The 16,662-nt window shown below is 44.8% G+C and overlaps 2 protein-coding genes and 1 long non-coding RNA gene across 7 annotated transcripts in view; 2 read left to right on the top strand and 1 right to left on the bottom strand.

Moving 5' to 3' along the window:
- LOC309615376 overlaps positions 1 to 16,662 on the top strand; it is a 515,886-nt gene that overhangs the window by 233,124 nt on the left and 266,100 nt on the right. The gene's annotated exons all lie outside the window — the stretch shown is intronic.
- Positions 1 to 16,662, top strand: part of CRH (corticotropin releasing hormone) — a 435,535-nt gene that overhangs the window by 200,689 nt on the left and 218,184 nt on the right. The window lies entirely within an intron of this gene.
- TRIM55 (tripartite motif containing 55) overlaps positions 1 to 16,662 on the bottom strand; it is a 42,031-nt gene that overhangs the window by 2,398 nt on the left and 22,971 nt on the right. Inside the window, exons 8-10 of one of the 5 annotated variants that reach the window (XM_082364828.1) lie at positions 15,644 to 15,885; positions 14,027 to 14,279; positions 12,574 to 12,661 (exon numbers count right to left, since the gene is read on the bottom strand). In XM_082364828.1, coding sequence (XP_082220954.1) covers positions 12,574 to 12,661; positions 14,027 to 14,279; positions 15,644 to 15,885 — 583 coding nt within the window. Of the gene's footprint in view, positions 1 to 12,573; positions 12,662 to 12,927; positions 13,345 to 13,991; positions 14,280 to 15,643; positions 15,886 to 16,662 lie in introns of those variants that run through there. The other 4 variants (XM_082364825.1, XM_082364826.1, XM_082364824.1 and 1 more) reach the window with 4 other exon arrangements.

Raw genomic sequence — 16,662 nt, forward strand, 5'->3', positions numbered from 1 at the left:
AAGGCCGGTGCCAGAGCAGGGGGCTAAGAGCGGAGATTATCCTGAGTATCTATAGGTGATTATACCGTCTCCTTGGTCTTATTTATGTGAACTTGAGGACCACCCCGCCCCGAACCATCTCAGCAAGGAAGTTTTATGCAAAGAGGCTTAGCCTGGTTTTGAATCCCAGACTAACAACTTATTAGCTGTATGACTCGGGCAAGTCACTTAACCTCTCTGAGCCTTAGTTTTCTCTTTTGTGAAATAGAGATGACACCCTATCTCACAAGGTTGTTGTAAGGGCTGAATAAATAAAGTAATGCACCTAAAGCACTTTGCACACAACTCACTTATATTAACTGCTTCATAAATGTCCGTTTCCTCCCTCCCTCCTTTCCTTTTCCTCCCTTCCTCCCTTCCTTCCTTCCTCCCTTCCTCCCTCCCTCTCTCCCTCCTTTCCTTTTCCTTCCTTCCCTCCTTTCCTTTTCCTTCCTTCCTTCCACCCTTCCTTCCTTCCTTCCTTCCTCCCTCCCTTCCTTCCTTCCTCCCTCCCTCTTTTCCTTTTCCTCCCTTCCTTCCTTTCCTTTTCCTCCCTCCCTCCCTCCTTCCCTCCCTTCCTTCCTTCCTTCCTCCCTCCCTCCCTCCCTCCCTTCCTTCCTTCATTTTCTTCTCATATTAGCAAAGAGGCTCCTCTGCCACACAGAAACACCTGGGGACTGTTTGTGAGGAACGATATACAACAGCCAAGACGCCCCAGTAAAGAAAGACAGTTGTATTTGTGATGCTCATCTTTCCAGAACTGGGCGTCACGTATAAGTTTAGTTCCTTTGGCATGCTGTAATCACGGTTACTCATCACCCAGTCCAGTGTACCTCCACGTGGCCCGACTTTATATATGGCTCTCTCATAAAGGGAGAAGGAGTTAAAAATTTAGAAATCTCTCTATAAGCACAGCCCATTCAATCATAAGCAGACATTTTCCCTACAGCCTTCCCCAAGAGAAATGTATATATGTATTCCCTTAAATAGTTTTCCAAATGCTGGCTCTCCTTCATCACAGGAAGTGCTATTTCTTGGGAATAATGATGTCTCATTGAAGTTGAACAAAGGACAGAGAATGATAAGCACTGATCTCCTCTACCTGCTTTTGAGTTTGCCCTGCATTCCAGTTTATTCTGAGATGTATGACAAGGGGAAGAAAGGATTGTTAGTCTGATATTATTTCTATATTTTACACATTTTCCTCAGGTAACAAATGAACAAACTTAACAACCATCATTTAACACTGCTCTATCAGCATGGGGCTTCAGATAAGTTGAGAAATGTGAGTTTTAGTCATAAAATAAAACCTGGAAATGGAACAGGGAGGCAGAATTTTCCATCTCAACTGGGAGACCCAGTTCAGTCAAGATCCACAGAAGACTAGCCGAAGGGAATGATATACCTTTGCTTAAAGGAAAGACCATTTTTCTCACGTGAACTTGACCAGAAATTCTGGGTATTCATGAACCAGACTCACTCAGAAACACAAAATCTTTTATTTTCCTTTGATTTATTTCCTGTTACTATCAAATGCCATTTGAAAGGGAAAAAAATTAATGTCAGATTATGGTACTAGGCTATCTTTTCCCTGCCCTGAAGAGCAGGGTGGTGAGACGTGCTTCTGCTCAGGGCTGAGTGATGTGTACGCATCATCCTTGTTACGTCATCAAGTACCATTTCTTGCTGATGGGGATAAAGTAGCATGAATTCTGCCAGAGGCTTGTGGATATCTTTCTCTGTGTACAGGACAGTTCCAGGTTATGGCCAGTGTTTGCTTGGCCTGAACTGTGCATGGCATTTTGAAAAAGGCTTTAATTAGCTGCAAACATTAAAAAATTAGGAGCAAGGGTGTGGAGAAATAGAAACTCTTGTGCACTGTTGGTGGGAATGTAAACCAGTGTAAAAGAGAATAGTGATTCCTCAAAAAACTAAACATAGAACTACTGTATGATTCTGAAATTCAGTAAGAATTGAAAATAGGAACTCACACAGGTATTTGTACACCCATGTTTACAGTGGCACTATTCACAATAGGTGAAAGCAACCCAAGTATCCGTCAGTGGGTAAATAGATAAACAAAATGTGGCATATGCATATAATGGGATATTACTCCGTCTGAAAAAAGGAAGGAAATTCTGACACATGCTACAACACGGATGAACCTTGAGGACATTATGCTAAGTGAAATAAGCCAGTCACTAAAAGACAAATTCAGTACAATCCCACTTACATGAGGTATCTAAAGTCGTCAAATTCATAGAAACAGAAAGTAGAACGGTGGTTGCCAGGGGTTAGGGGGAGGGGGCAATGGGAAGATACTGCTTAATGGGTATAGAGTTTCAGTTTTGCAAGATGAAAAAGTTCTGGAGATTGGTTGCATAATAGTGGGAATTTACTCAATGCTACTGAACTGAACACTTAAAAATGGTGGTTAAGACGATCATTTTTATGTTATGTGTTTTTAACCACAATTAAAACAATATTTTTAATTAGGAGATTTCCCATTAAAATCTGGATTAGCAGGTCCTCTTGGCAAAGCAGAAATTTAGCAACCCAGAACCTGCAGGAAGGGCTGAGTGGCACGGTCCCGTTGGGCTGGGATGCACTCCCCCGCAGAGTTTCCCACAGTGCTCACCACTCCCTTTTGCCTCCCCCGCTGCAAGGCTGTTTTCAGCGGCCATTTATCACTGTGCTTGTACAGTTGCTATGCTCAAAGTAAGTTAAGAGGAAAGCAAACAATATCATGTATTATATTTGTGCTTCTATCAACATTTTTTCTTTCACCTCACCTGCTTTTTCATTAATCTTACCTTCTTGGTCTGTAAAGGCACACAAGCTTGTTGCTCTTAACAGAAGGTTAGTTTTTAGTAGGAAGGTGTCAAAGAAAAGAGAGGATAATACTCAGTGGAGTCTTTGGCTTGATTTTTATGCTAAATGGGATGAATTTTGTAAAAAAGCCAACACGCTTCTTGTGGCAATATTCTTGACAATCAAAGCGTGAAACTGCCTTCGGTGTTTCACTGAGACCAAATGTGTCCCTGGACACTTAGCGCAGGGGATATAACTGGGGGCCGTTTTGGAGGAAATGCTCTTGTTTGGGCTCGGGGGCGACACCAGTAGCCCCCTTTACCTAAATGCGGCTTGGCCCACTTGATTCACTGACTGAACAAAACGAAACAGACGCTTTCCTGATATTCACTCTGGCATAAGACAGGGTAGCCACATTTATGAGAGGAATTTTTTTTGCGAGCCCGGAATAAACGAGTGAGCTGTGCCAGGTCATTCTGATGAGTAACCGGTGCCTGCAGGCTGCCTCTAAGCTTCCCAGGGCCTCCGTAAGGTGCCAGCCTCAGCCCTTCCCCAAATGAGCGTCGTGTACACCACCCATGATTCTGATCCGTTACAACGTAACTGTCCTGCGTTCCATTCCCTCAGGCTTATCCAAGTGATAGTAACTGATTGGATAAACTGAATTGTAACTGAGACATTAATGGATGCTGATGGCTCCAGGTCCACCCCTGCCAGATACCATTTTACCTAGAAATGGCCCTGCCTCACCCTGAGGGCCGGGCTGTTGTGGACATGTCCGCCACATGCCCAGCACGGAAGGAGGTGCCGGGGGCAGTGAGGAAACTGTGTCCAGCCCCACACCTGGGCCTCGCCCTCCTCTCTGCTGCCATGAATGCCAATCACAAATTCAACCTGATGGAAGGATCTGGTTACCATGCATGTTAAATGCCAGTCTTTCTAGGTCAATCCAAAAGAAGCCTTGAGCATCTACAGTGAAAGCCATTTGACTTAAAGGAATGTGGGTGAGAAGGGTAAGGCTAGACTTGAGGCCACTGAGTGGGCGACCACCGGTGTCTGTCCTGCACCTGCTGGGCTGGGTCAGAGAATCAGAGCCAGATGCTGGAAACAGGTGTGAGGAGGAATGCCGAGGTCAAGGGTAGAACGTTTATTCAGAAAGATTCAACCCAAGCATTGGCCTGCTCCCTGCTTAGCATTCCTGAACCTCAGGTCCCTGGAGAGCTTAAGCATTATGGATTCCAGACTGGAAAAGAGAGTACAGCCAAGACCCTGGGCCAGTCGTCAATGCCTGAGAAGTGACTGGGGCATGGTCGGTGACTCACAGCCAAGGGTCTAAGCCCTGGAAACTCGGTTGGGCAGGTCCATCATGGGCAATTCTTTCACAGGAATGCAGTCATCTCTGCTCAGTGGCAGAGCAATCAAGGTATGTTAGGAAGGCAGCACAGAGCTGTGACAATACAGCACGCGCTCCACAGATGCTAGAGGAAGGAGGAAAGAGGTACCCCTCGCCCCACCAAATGAGCCCTGGAAGGAAAACATTCACTAAAGAGCCTTTTTTTCCCTTGGGAGAATTTACAGTTCTGCACACTGAGGGATGGAAGGGATGGATGAAGGGAGTTGATCTCGGGGCTTCGTTGCCATGAGCTGTCTCCCTCTTGCTAAGTTAGGGAAGATCAGAAACCAGGACTATGAAACGAGAAGAAATTAAACTCACTCACTTTTTCTTAACCTGGAGGAAGATGTGTGGTGTACTCTCTTTGGTCTGTTTCAAACATGGTGTCTAGGAATTGATGGGGTCGGTGGGGAGCAGGAAGGAGAAGTGAAAATGCTGATATCACAGTTCTGCAAAAACTTACAGGCAGCTTTCTTCTCAGGCATGGACCCGACATTGTGTGTCCAGCACAGAGTATGTGTGTTCTCAGCCTTTCTGAACGGAGAGCTGAATTACAAAGGATGCTAATTAGATCTTTAATTCCTCACAAACGGGACTTCTTTGCCTTGTGTGAGGGAAACAGGCAAACAGGTTTTCAAGAGCTGTGGGAGGCTGCTGGTATTGCTATGCCCCATTCACGGACAAGAAAACATGGGATGGTTGAGGAATTGGCTCAAAGTAACTCTATGGGTTATGCTGAGACCATAAAGCCAAGGAGAAAAGAGGCAGCGAGTGCTGCTGAGCGTGTGAGACTCAGGGGACAGGCTGACTCCACCCCAGGAAGTCAGAGACAGGGGGGCAGGTGGGTCAGCAGCGTGGGGTGCAGCCGAAGGACTGGTGCACTCATTTGCAATGTATGCGCACGTCACTGCAGGCGGTGGAGGCCGAGAACCGACCTCTCTATGCCCGTGTGTCATGAGTGGTGAGTCAATGCAGAGAACCCTTGGTCACACTATTTTTGCCTCAATCACGTCAACCCAGGTAAAGTGGGGATTCACCCACTTTTCCTAGATGTGGGCATGGCCTCCATCCTACTGCATGCACACACTCCGTGGTGGTGGACAAGGGGTCACCGGGCACCAAGCTCCCAACTGCTCCATGATTTGGAGCAGGTCACTCATCCCCTATAATCCTCCACTAAAAAATGAGGGAGTTTAACAGTTCTTACTGTGCAGGGTTGTTGGGAGGTTTAAATGAGAGAATCTCTGTGAAAGACCTTGCGCATTAGTTACAGTCATTACCACGTGGCACTGGTTTCTCACGATGGTGGATTCCTTCTTTGCTTTGTTGGTTGTAGTGGGGAAAAGGCCTGGAAATCACTGAGATACATAAATAAAGACAGAAAAAAATCCACAGGATGTACAACACTAGCAAGAGTCTTAGAGTCAGAATAATAAACATTTAAAAAGTACGGGAAGCAAAACCCAACTAGCTATGTCATAACAACTCCCCCAGAGAGCTCTCCCCAGTGCCTGCGTTACTGTTTTCAGGAATCGTAGAGCTGTAGGCGCAGGTTGCCAGGGGAAATGAATTCATTACGCTGCTCACATACAATTTACATTACATTTCCCTCTTTAAAACAAATACATCCATTTTAGCTTCCTATTAAAGTGACTTACTAAGGAAGCTATTTGATCCTGAGAAATATAGCCTACAGTTGCAGTATAGAATTTTTTTTTTTTGGCCCTTCTAGAAAAGTCCCCACATTGACAGTTATTAGGATGTCACTTTCCCAGCAGGAAAAAAAAAAAACCCAGAAAGAGAAAATTGCAGTTGCAGGATACAAATGAAAAAGCATTAATAATATTCATATAATAGTCTCATTAAAACTGACTTCTTTAAATAAAAACCTTACTCCAAAATTTTTTCTATGTAAAAATGCCTGCATTTCATTATCAGAACTTCTTATAATTTCCGGGACTATTAAGTACTGGACAATGTTATGCAGTAAATGTAGGCTAGTCCTGAGTGCTGATTGGTTGTCTCTCTATTTTTACCAAGTGAAATTCCAGCATAGTCAGGGTGCCTGGCTTATCAGCAATTCGATTTATAAGCTTGAATCTCCTAATTTGTAAAACACAAGCAATTGCTCTCAGTAGGGGTTTCTATTTGAAAATAATTTGACACCCTGAATCCCTCAATTAAATTTAGAGAACATAGTTGAATTTTCATTCATTTCAGTTTGTTTTGGAAAATTAAATAGATCATTTCAAAGAACACAGGACCTATAGTCACACTCATGGGAAATCATATTCTTGGTCTCCTGCTTTATTCTTTAAAACGTTCTGTGATACCTTGTGAAATTAATCTTGCTCAGAAAAGAAGCTTTCTGGACCTATAGCCTCAGGCATCTCTCACCTCTCAGTCCCTAGTGGCAGCCGGAGTTGATATTTGCCCTTAAGATCGGAGTGAATGATTTGGTCTCAAAGGTTATTTACATGAAAATTATTTTATCTTTTTGTGTGTGACAGCTCGTGGGGACCCAGGGCTCCACACACCTGCTTTTCCTTGGAACGTTGGCTATTGTTCATCCCAGTTTAAGAAGATATTAATATTTTCAAGGGGACTGAATCTTGGATTAATGAGAAATTTGATAAGATCTCAGGTCTGGGGACACATGTATTGGTTTCTGAGACTCTAGGAAATAAACCCTGGGCTTTAAGAATCTTGGCTAGTGCCATGTGTCTTTCTTTCCTCCTTCCTGCCTTCCTTCCTTCCTGCCTTCCTTCTTTCCTTCTTTCTTCTAAGAAATGTTTTTTATTTTCCCCTGGGAGCGCATTTATAACCTCACAGGACAACATTTATAGAACCTGGGTTGGGGACTAAGATGGCCATGGGCTGGTTTTCCTTGGAGATACTTCCCGCACTGGACTCCACATATCCCTTTTGCTATTTTAGAGTGAAGAGCCCAAAGGTGTGGGTAACCCACATTGTCCCAGATGTTCTGTCTCTGAGCTCATGATATATTCGATAGGAAGCATCTGGGAACACTCAGGACAGGAGGAAGGACCATCTGCACCTTCTTGTCAACACTTGGGTTGGGAACCTTGGACCTTCTCAGCCAAGAGGACAAGCCCAGGGTTGGAAGTCCCTGGCCCACGACAGGGTGGCCTCTGCAGTTCCATGGAAAGGGCTGTAGCCAGGACAAGGAGTGAACTGGGGCAGAGGCATGTCATTAAAATGTACAGACATATTAGCTCATAAAGCAATTTACATCTAAACTAAAAATAGGGCCCCACAGACCGGTGAAAACTAATCATCAGACTGTAAAGTTCAGCCTTGTCACTTAAAAGCATCAGGCAGCTCAGCCATCGCGGCCTTTGCGATGCCTGGCCCTGTGCGTGGCTGTGAAAGGAAGGGGGGACCCGTGTGTTGGGTTTAGGCCGTGAGGTCTTCCGTGGCCAGCCGTTTGGAACGTCTTAGGGATTGTCAGCATCTTCCTCCTCCAGGCTCTCCCCATCGGCCCTCTGACTTCTCTACCCAACCCTAAAAAATAGTATTGATCTCTGAGAGCGAGGACCTCTCTGTATCCATTCAAGCAGGCAGACACAAAAAGAGTTATTTTTTTTTTAACACTTATCTTGGGATAGATTCTTCAAGAAAATATAACAATGCTAATATAGGCACCTAAACAGAGTTTCAGAATACATGAGGCAAAGCTGATAGAACTGCAAGGATAAATAGACAAATCCACAATGAGAGTCATAGATCTCAAAATTCCCCTCTCAGCAACTGATAAAACAAGTAAGCAGGAAATCAGTGAGGATAGAGTGAACCTGAACAACACTCTCTGACCTGGTGGACATTTATAGAACACTCCACCCAACAACAACATAAAATACAAGGTTCTCAACTGCACATGGAACATTCACCAAGTTAGCTCATATTTGGGGCCATAAAACAGATCTTAATACATTTAAAAGGATTGGAATCATATAACAAATATTCTCTCTCCACAATGGAATCAAACCAGAAATCAAACAGAAAGCAATCTGGAAGATCTCCATACAATGAAATACTACTCAGGAATAAAAAGAAACGAGCTACTGATACATGCAACCGAATGGGTGACTCAAGAGCGTTATGCAAAGTGAAAAAAGCCAGTCACAGAAGTCTATATATTGGATGTTTCACTTATACAATCTTCTAGAACTGGCAAAACTATAATGACAAGCAAAACAGCAGCTGGGATGCAGGAAGGAGATTAACTGCAAAGGCACGTGAGGGAACTTTTTGGAGTGATAGAAATACTCTATAGCTTTACTGTGATAGTGGCTACACAATGCTACATACTTGTCAAAACTTCTTGACCCGTACACTTAGAATAGGTAAATTTAAAAATTCACATCATCTGTCATCTCTTCATTCATCTAATATTCCGTGACTACCTTTACTGTGTACATTCTAAGTCTTTGCTCTACTGGGCAATGAGGCCTAAGTACCTTTAGGTGGACTTCAGACATGGACTTTGTGGAGTTTATGGCATCTATAAGGGTAATCACAGCTGTGTAAACATTCAGCTAAATGGGTGCCTAGGAGGAGATTTGGAAACAGTTTGGGAATTAGGGATTTATGTAAGAGCCTCAAGGCAAGAAATACATTTTGAGAAATGCAATGGGCTATCTATTTCACTGAAAATGTATTATTATTATTGTCGTCCAGAATGATTTGTGTCAGGCCTAAGTCCATACCCCTCCCAATGAAAACATCCTGAAACAATTTATAAAATTCTTAGTACCAGATTTTTCACTCTCTAATGTTGTGTAAATAGATGAATCCTTTCATAGAGTAGTTGCTTCCTTTTCCTCATGAGAAAACTAAGACTCAAAGAAATTAAATGTCCAGAGTCAGATGCAGAAGGAACAGGACAGGAACCTAAGTCCTGTCTCTTGATTTCATTGATCTTTCCTGAGCCCCAAGCCTTAGCAGAGTTTCTATCCAACTTGTTTGTCTACTTTCAGACTTGAAGAATGGAATGTGGAAAGTGGATATTCTATCCTTGCAACTACAAATAGCTATGATATGGTGAAAGCTTTTAGGGTCTCTGACAACTACAGCTTCATGCTCTGATGAACTAGATAAACTGTGGTTCTTTACAGAGGTAGATGTGGCAGAGATTTTAATGTCAACAACCCCATCTCCAAAGCAACTGGCTTTCTGCAGGGGTGTGTGTGTGTGTGTGTGTGTGTGTGTGTGTGTGTGTGTGTGTGTGTGTGGTGGAAGTGGGGCTGGTGTCCTCCGACCTTGAGGCAGCTGCCATGGTCCAGAGCAAATGTCAGCCAGAGCAGCTGCCAAGTTTATCTACCAAATAGGGAGACATTTCTCTGGAAATCCCTGTTCCCTGTACAGCTCTCATCAAATGGTTTGAATAAATTCTTCCAACCAAAGCCACTAAGCCTCACTGGGAAGGGAGGAAGGGGAACACGGAGGGGCTTTCAATTGTTGCTGCTCCCACTTCTGGAAAAATCTAATTGCCACACATATGCCCAATAAAATACCCAGTTATCCATGGGGGTGGGCATGGTCCCTGTGTTAACACTTGGGTGTGATTTGCATGTAAGTAGGTAGGAAGAGAAGGGCAGCAGAGGAAGCAGGTTGGACAAGGAAATCACCCAGGAGATGGGGCTCGCAGAGACTGCTTTCCAAGGGCGGCCGGCCTCATCACTGTGTGCTCCCCATCTTATTATTGCCCTGTCTTCTGAGGTTGACTAGGGCGTGGTGCAAGTTTTTAAAAAATAAATTTTAAAATTAACACATGAAGTAGATCAAATGCTGTTTCCTCCAAACTCTCTTTGCATTGACTGAGCATACCTGAGTAGGCCTGGTCTAGAAGGTGGGAACTTAGAGAGCCATTTTGCAGCTAAAGACCAGTTCATGGGATTTCCCTGGTGGTCCAGTGGTTAAGACTCCACACTTCTACTGCAGGGGGCACGGGTTTGATTCCTAGTCTCCTGATTGGGGGAACTAAGATCCCACACGCCTTGCAGTGCGGCCAAAAAAAAAAAAAAACCAAAAACAGGTCATGTATATGGGCTTTGCACAGTGTGATATAGGGCTAAATCCAAACCTTGTTGAGAAATTAGTTTTTCTTCGAGAATGAAGGTGGGGAAGGCAACATGTACCTCTGATCTAACAAAAAGCAGAATCCCGGTTCACCACCGGTGCAGAGTCAACGTCTGTTTTTTTGCCATGGCCAATTTCTGACGCATAATCTGCCTACGTAATTAGGTGAAGAGAGAAGGTATGCGATAAAGTAGAGTTAATACGGCATCAGAAATCACAGGCAGCAAAAGCAAGGGCAGGCTTCACTGTGTGAATGGCCATGAGGAAAGCACCTGGAAACATTTGCCTTCTTAAAAGGTTTGCAGTTCCACTGATGGGGCTGAAGTGAGTTTACAGATCAGCAAGATCCTTAGATGCTTCTGAAATTCTAAGGCAACCTCGTTTCCTGACACAGGACCGTATTGTTAAGAGAGGTAAGACTACCAGTGAATCAAGGAGAACTCTTGTGTCACATCCTAAATGTTCAGGGAAAGACTAATGATGAAGTGTGAAATTCTAACAAGCTAACATTGCATTGGACAAATATTAATCTAGTGAGTTGGGTTCTGAGGTAGTGAAGGTGAATCAGGCCTGCGAAACCTTCACAGGGGTGGGGATCTGATGCTGTGGTGACATCTCTGTCCATCTGTCCATACCCTCTTTCAGGCAGGGATCAAAGAGTGGTCCTGCATCATGAATAGGTTTCCTTCGCTACGTGAAAGGCCCTTTCTCAAACCCCAGGAATGACACAAGCAAGGTTCTTTGAAATAAGGTCAGTTCACCCTACCCACCCCGCCCCACCTGCCTCAGCCTCATGACAGGCATGTGAATGACAGCATCCATGACATGGGCTCAGTGGATGGCAGACAAGAAGCATGACTCTCCCCCTGCAGCCTCAGGGAAGCATTACACGGATATATGGCAACAAAGCCCCAAACCTGAATTCTCAGAATATAAACTGAACTCCTCAGACAATTATTCAGATCCAGTTATTCAGGATATTCCAATTATGCATGGAGTTTTCTCTCTCCCCATTTGCCCCACTGAGTCCATGGCCAATACTTCCTCCCCTGCTTTTCACCGCAAATAATGACAGGAGGAGGAGTTATGCACCTGCGCGGACGATAAGGACACTCAGAACATTCTAGGGCACACAGGTTTCTGGCTGACTGTTAGACACTGGGGCAGGTCCTACTCACACACGGTTATAGACAAGACAGGGACCCATGGAGAGCCTACTGCCATTGCTGAGCAGGCAGCTAATGAGGCAGAAAGGAGCTATGATTGGAGCTTCCAGAGGAGTCAATGTCAACCAGGGAAAAGTCAGCAAGCCAGAAATAGCTGAGTCCTTTCAGCACCAGTCGCCCCGGATCACTTCTGAGCTACAGGCGCAGGGAGCTGGGTCTCGGGTCCAGCAAGGTCATTTACTCAAAAGCACATGGGGTTTGAATCTTTAAATATGATTCATTAAGCTGATAATTTTCAAAAAGCTGCAAAAGGAGTAAGATGTCAGTCCCTAAGCAAACCTCCTAACAGTAATCAAGAATAGGCTTGACCATGAGTATATCAAAGTATATCAAAAATAATATGCTGTTTGCTGGCTTTGTGACTTTTCTTTGGTTCTGATTCTTTATGGCCAGTAGATGAACATTGGCCTTCTGGCTCCTTATGCATTCAGATCTCACCTGGCTGAAATGTCCCTGATGTTGCTGTCCCCATGGCACCCTTCTCTCAGGGCTCCCCTCTCCCAGGAGAGACACTGTAGAGTCTGAGGGTTCAGAAAGAACTAGAAGTCACCTGGTCCACCTGCCCATCAATGCAGTTACCTGGCCACCTCCTGGGCTCCTCTCTGGTGAGGCAGATGAAATGCTGCTACACAATCGAATGGAAACCCTGCGTATTCCTGAATCAGGCCTTTGCTGGTCCTCGATCTGCTTTAAGAGCAGTGCGTCCTCGCAGCATTATGGACATCTTTTGAAACTGGCCTCCCCTAATGGCTATTCTGGAGGGTCCACTCCCACTGGATTACTGAATAATTGCCCACGGAGTCTCTGTTCTGAGTCAGGGTCCCCCTCCATGCAGGATTAGATGATGGAGCGATTCTCCTCAGGAAGGTGCCTTAAGGCCACGAGTACTGTCTAAGAACTTGGTTCTTTTTAGGTGGCTGAGCCTCAGAGTTGGGGAGAGATCCATCCCTGGGCCTACGGAAGAGGAACATTACGGAAGAGCTACACGAGATGTTAGTCAAGGGAAAAGAAAATATTTCCTACCCATTAAAGTAAAAATCAAGCACTGAATCTGACGCCAGATGTAGTGAAGTACAAGAAAAGCCGAAAGTGCTAGGCAGATTGCTAACTCCTGTGAGAGAACAAGAAGAAAGCTTCACTGATATTATCACAAATAATATTTTTCAGCATCACTTAGATAGAGTTTTCTGTTTCGTTTGGAGCGCTCTCCTATTTCGGGTTATCATTGTATCACTGTTTTCAGAAAGCAGTTTCTCCTGACTCAACCTCCACTAAATACGTAAGGAATCCCACAGACTTCCTAGAAATAAAGTTCCCATCAATTTTCTAGAAAACTTTCTACTCCATTTTTTTTAACCTAAAAACAACCACAAAAGGTTTCCTTACACCAAACATTTATTTTTGTCATTTTTCATCTGTGAAAATAAATACATGGCACAAAAGCATGTTCATCTTTGAATTTTCCAAAAATCATTTCCATTTATTACCTCATGGAAATCGAGGTTCACTTGAGCAGATAACAGTCAAGAGAGTAATTTTATGATTTCTGAAAAATATGCTATTTGTTGTTCCTAATCACCTGATGACCCAGGAGCACAGAACTGGAGCATATTTCTCTGCCAGCTCCGTGTCTGAGCAACACTCACACGCACACGTCATGTAAGAATACTCATGGGTATGGAGTAACCATGAACATTCTTCCGTGTGAAGAAATTGTGCAAGATTTCTTCTATGGAATCTTTGAGCCATGCAAACATCCTAACCCAGTGTTAGGAAGAAGACGTGGACTTCACACTTGCATTATAAAAAGAAAAAAAAAGAGGTATTTAATGACCCTTTAAAAAATTCTAAAGGAAGAAAACCTGTGCTTTTCTGCTCCCAGGGGCACATGCTTAGGAAGCACCAGTTTAATTAAGCCAAGACTATCTTTGCCCAGCTGTCACCGGCACACTCCCAGAACCCATGAATCAGGTTATTTTTCCAGAGTGGACACAGAACTCAGTTCAAACGTGTTCCCCAGGGGTTGTTGGGAACGACACAAAAGCAGGTGATTAGTCTTCGGAAGCTCAAGGAGGATGCAGAAGAGGCCAAGCAAGGTCAAGTGGCCTCTGCAGGGGAGCTAGGGACACCAGGCAGCCACTGCAGGGGGAGCAGCTTTCACCCGCGGGCCTCAGGGCCAGGCTCGCTTGCACCCCTCCCCTGGGAAGCCAGCTGTGAGGTCGCCACGCATGGGCAGAGTGAAGTCAAATTTGTGTTTCTTGTGTTTCATGTAAGGCTTGGAGAAACAAGCCAACACGGGGGCGTGAGTTGCCTCTGTTTTGCCCAGGGCCCTGGGTTCTCTCTGCCCCTCCGGAAGCCCTTCCTTCTTGCCGTCATCCCGGCTGGACCCCGGGCGGCACGGGGGGAGGGTAGCATTCAGACACCGGAGCATCGACACTAACCTGAGAAGTAGCCGCAGGTGAGCTAGTTTCCTTACCACTCACTGCTGCCCTCTCACTGGCTGCGGCTTCTGCCCCTTCTGCCTTCCGCACATTCGGGTCCTCAGAACCTGAAGGCCCTACGTGCCCCAGACCTTCGCTCCCTGGGGTGGAAGGTGGGTTGGTGGTGGTTTTCCGCGTTTGGCCTTTATACCAACTAGGGTAAAACAAGGGATCCGCAGTGTCCGTTGCTGCAGGGACTGGAGTTTCAGACTCTGTGGTCTGCTGAGAGCCAGTGGGTACCACCTCCCCCTTCATAGGACAGATGCATTCAAAAGTAAAAAAAAAAAAAAAAGGAAGAAGAAGAAGAAGAAAAAAAAAAGGCAGTCGATTTTAGTTCCCTTGCGGTTTGAAAACTGATAGGTCTCTGCGCAGTGCCAGATCTAATGCAGGTTTCAGCTCACCCCACCCTCCGCAAGCACTAAGGGCAAGAATGCAGCCAGCTGCCCTCTGTCTCAGCATCTGCATGTGCCCCCTCTTCTTTTCTGGGCTTGTCTTTCACTAGATGGTGGCCTGGGCAGGCAGACAGCAGAAGCCTAAAACAAAGGTTGCTTATAAAATATCAGATATGGGAGAAAGGGCAAATTATTGACCAGCATTAATTTTTTTCTTATGTTATATGTGGGCCCCCAAAACCTCTTTTCTAAAACCGAAAATTGATCTGATTGATCAAACCCAACTCTCATTTAGTTACCATACCCCTTTCGATCTCACTGCAATTGGTATACCCAGAATTTCAAGATTCTAGGAACTATAAATAGTATTTTAGCCCAGTTTCCTACGGAGACAGAGCATAGGATATAATTCCATCTCTGAGTTCCCTCTCTGAGGTTTTATTGCTATAGATAATTCCAATCCACTTTGAAACCAGGACTTTTTTTTTTTTTTATGCGTCTTCATTGTCCACAAACTCAACAGGTTGGGATCTGTCTGCTAAAGGTGTCATGCAGTCAGTACAGAGGCTTGAACACCAAACAGTGACATCTTAGAAACATAAAGTCAGTCAATCAAGTACAGTATCTGGGATGAGCTAATTTCCTAAGAAATTTTTAAAAACCATTCTGTCAACACATAATCTCATCAAATGACAGGTACACAGAAAACTAAGCTTCATCTATTTGCCCATGGAACAAAAGCTATAGTTCTGTTTCCGGGTAAGCAACAGGGACATAAACTAGCATGGGTTCTCTGTTTAGTTCGTTTATTACCTACAGAAAATTCAAAGTTCCGAAAGTGTAACCGTTTTTATTTCTCAACCTCTATTCTACATCTGTACTCAATCCTCATGATATCAGCTCTCTGTGAACTAACATGTTACACACACACACAATACACACACACACACAGTCTCCAAAGAGTACCTCAGATTTGAGGGTGTCATTGGTGAGAAAATCATGTGACACTAAGTCTTGCCAACCAGTTATAACCACAAAGAACCTGCTGAGTCACCTAGAGGACTTTCTCCCTGACACTGCGACTGCCCTGAAATCTTTTATCTTCCACATGCAAGTGTCTGGCATAGAGTTTCCTTTCCTTGAGGTAGAATAAATTGTTCAGGCCGTTCAGCAAGGAAGCACGCGTGCATGGCCTGTAAGAAGGAGCTCAGGAACGGTTACCTGTGTGGCCGGGGCATCGGCAGCGGGTGGCAGGGCTGGAGGAGGCTCTGGGGCAGCCTGGAGCTCCGAGGCGGGCGGAGAGGGCTCCAGGCCTTTCTCTGGACTTCCATCTCCTCCTGATGACTCTGTTTGAACATTTTCCGCCTCTTCCACTTCTACTACCTCTCCTCCTTCTCCCTCTCCCTCTCCTCCTTCTCCCTCTCCCTCTCCGTCTCCTTCTTCTTCTTCTTCATCTTCATCTTCTGGTAAGGCAATGCATTTTCATATCGTTATGATTACCACTGCGGCCACGAAAAACACTACTGGCCAGTATTTATAGCTCAGATTAAGGTCAGGGCTGGGGAAATCCTGTCCATCAGACACTTAACTGTGGCCCGAGTACGCCACGGGGGGGCTTGCGCTTCTAATTAAATGTGGACAACTGTGAGAATGGTTCCAATCATCACCATCCTCCTTGTTCCCCTCGCCAGTACTGAGCGCGGTCCTCACCCCCGGGCACCATCCACCTGACCCCCAGAGGCTGTCCCCATTTTTATCATGCTCTGTCACATTTGCAAGCTCCCGGAGGGCTGGGACTGTCATTTATCTCTGTCAAATAAAATGGAAACACAACTCTCTTCCCTATGTCAGAAAACACCGGCCCTGTTTAATTTATCACATTCTTTGTTCAGTGAATGCTGACGTTTGCCACAGTTAACGCCACGACTCTTTTCTTAACCCACTGATCTTAATATTTCCTCAGGCAATATTAATGAGAGACGATATTAAGGATTGTTTTAAAAGATTCATCCTGAAGATTTGCTTCTAAAGTTCTATCTGTGGGCACTGATACAAGTTTATGGCATTATAGTGGTCTAGCCAAGGAATCTCATCATCTAAATGGGCTCCTCTTTTCAACTCTTTCATCAGGATCAATTTCCAAGCCTGGGATTTCTAGGCCAAATGATAGGGATGTGTTTAGAACTCACTGAGTGCATCTGATCACATAGCCTCAGTTTTATTTCCAGGTGTGACTTACT

Source organism: Balaenoptera borealis, assembly GCF_965194805.1.
Source record: "Balaenoptera borealis genome assembly, chromosome: 17".
NCBI lineage: Eukaryota > Metazoa > Chordata > Mammalia > Artiodactyla > Balaenopteridae > Balaenoptera > Balaenoptera borealis.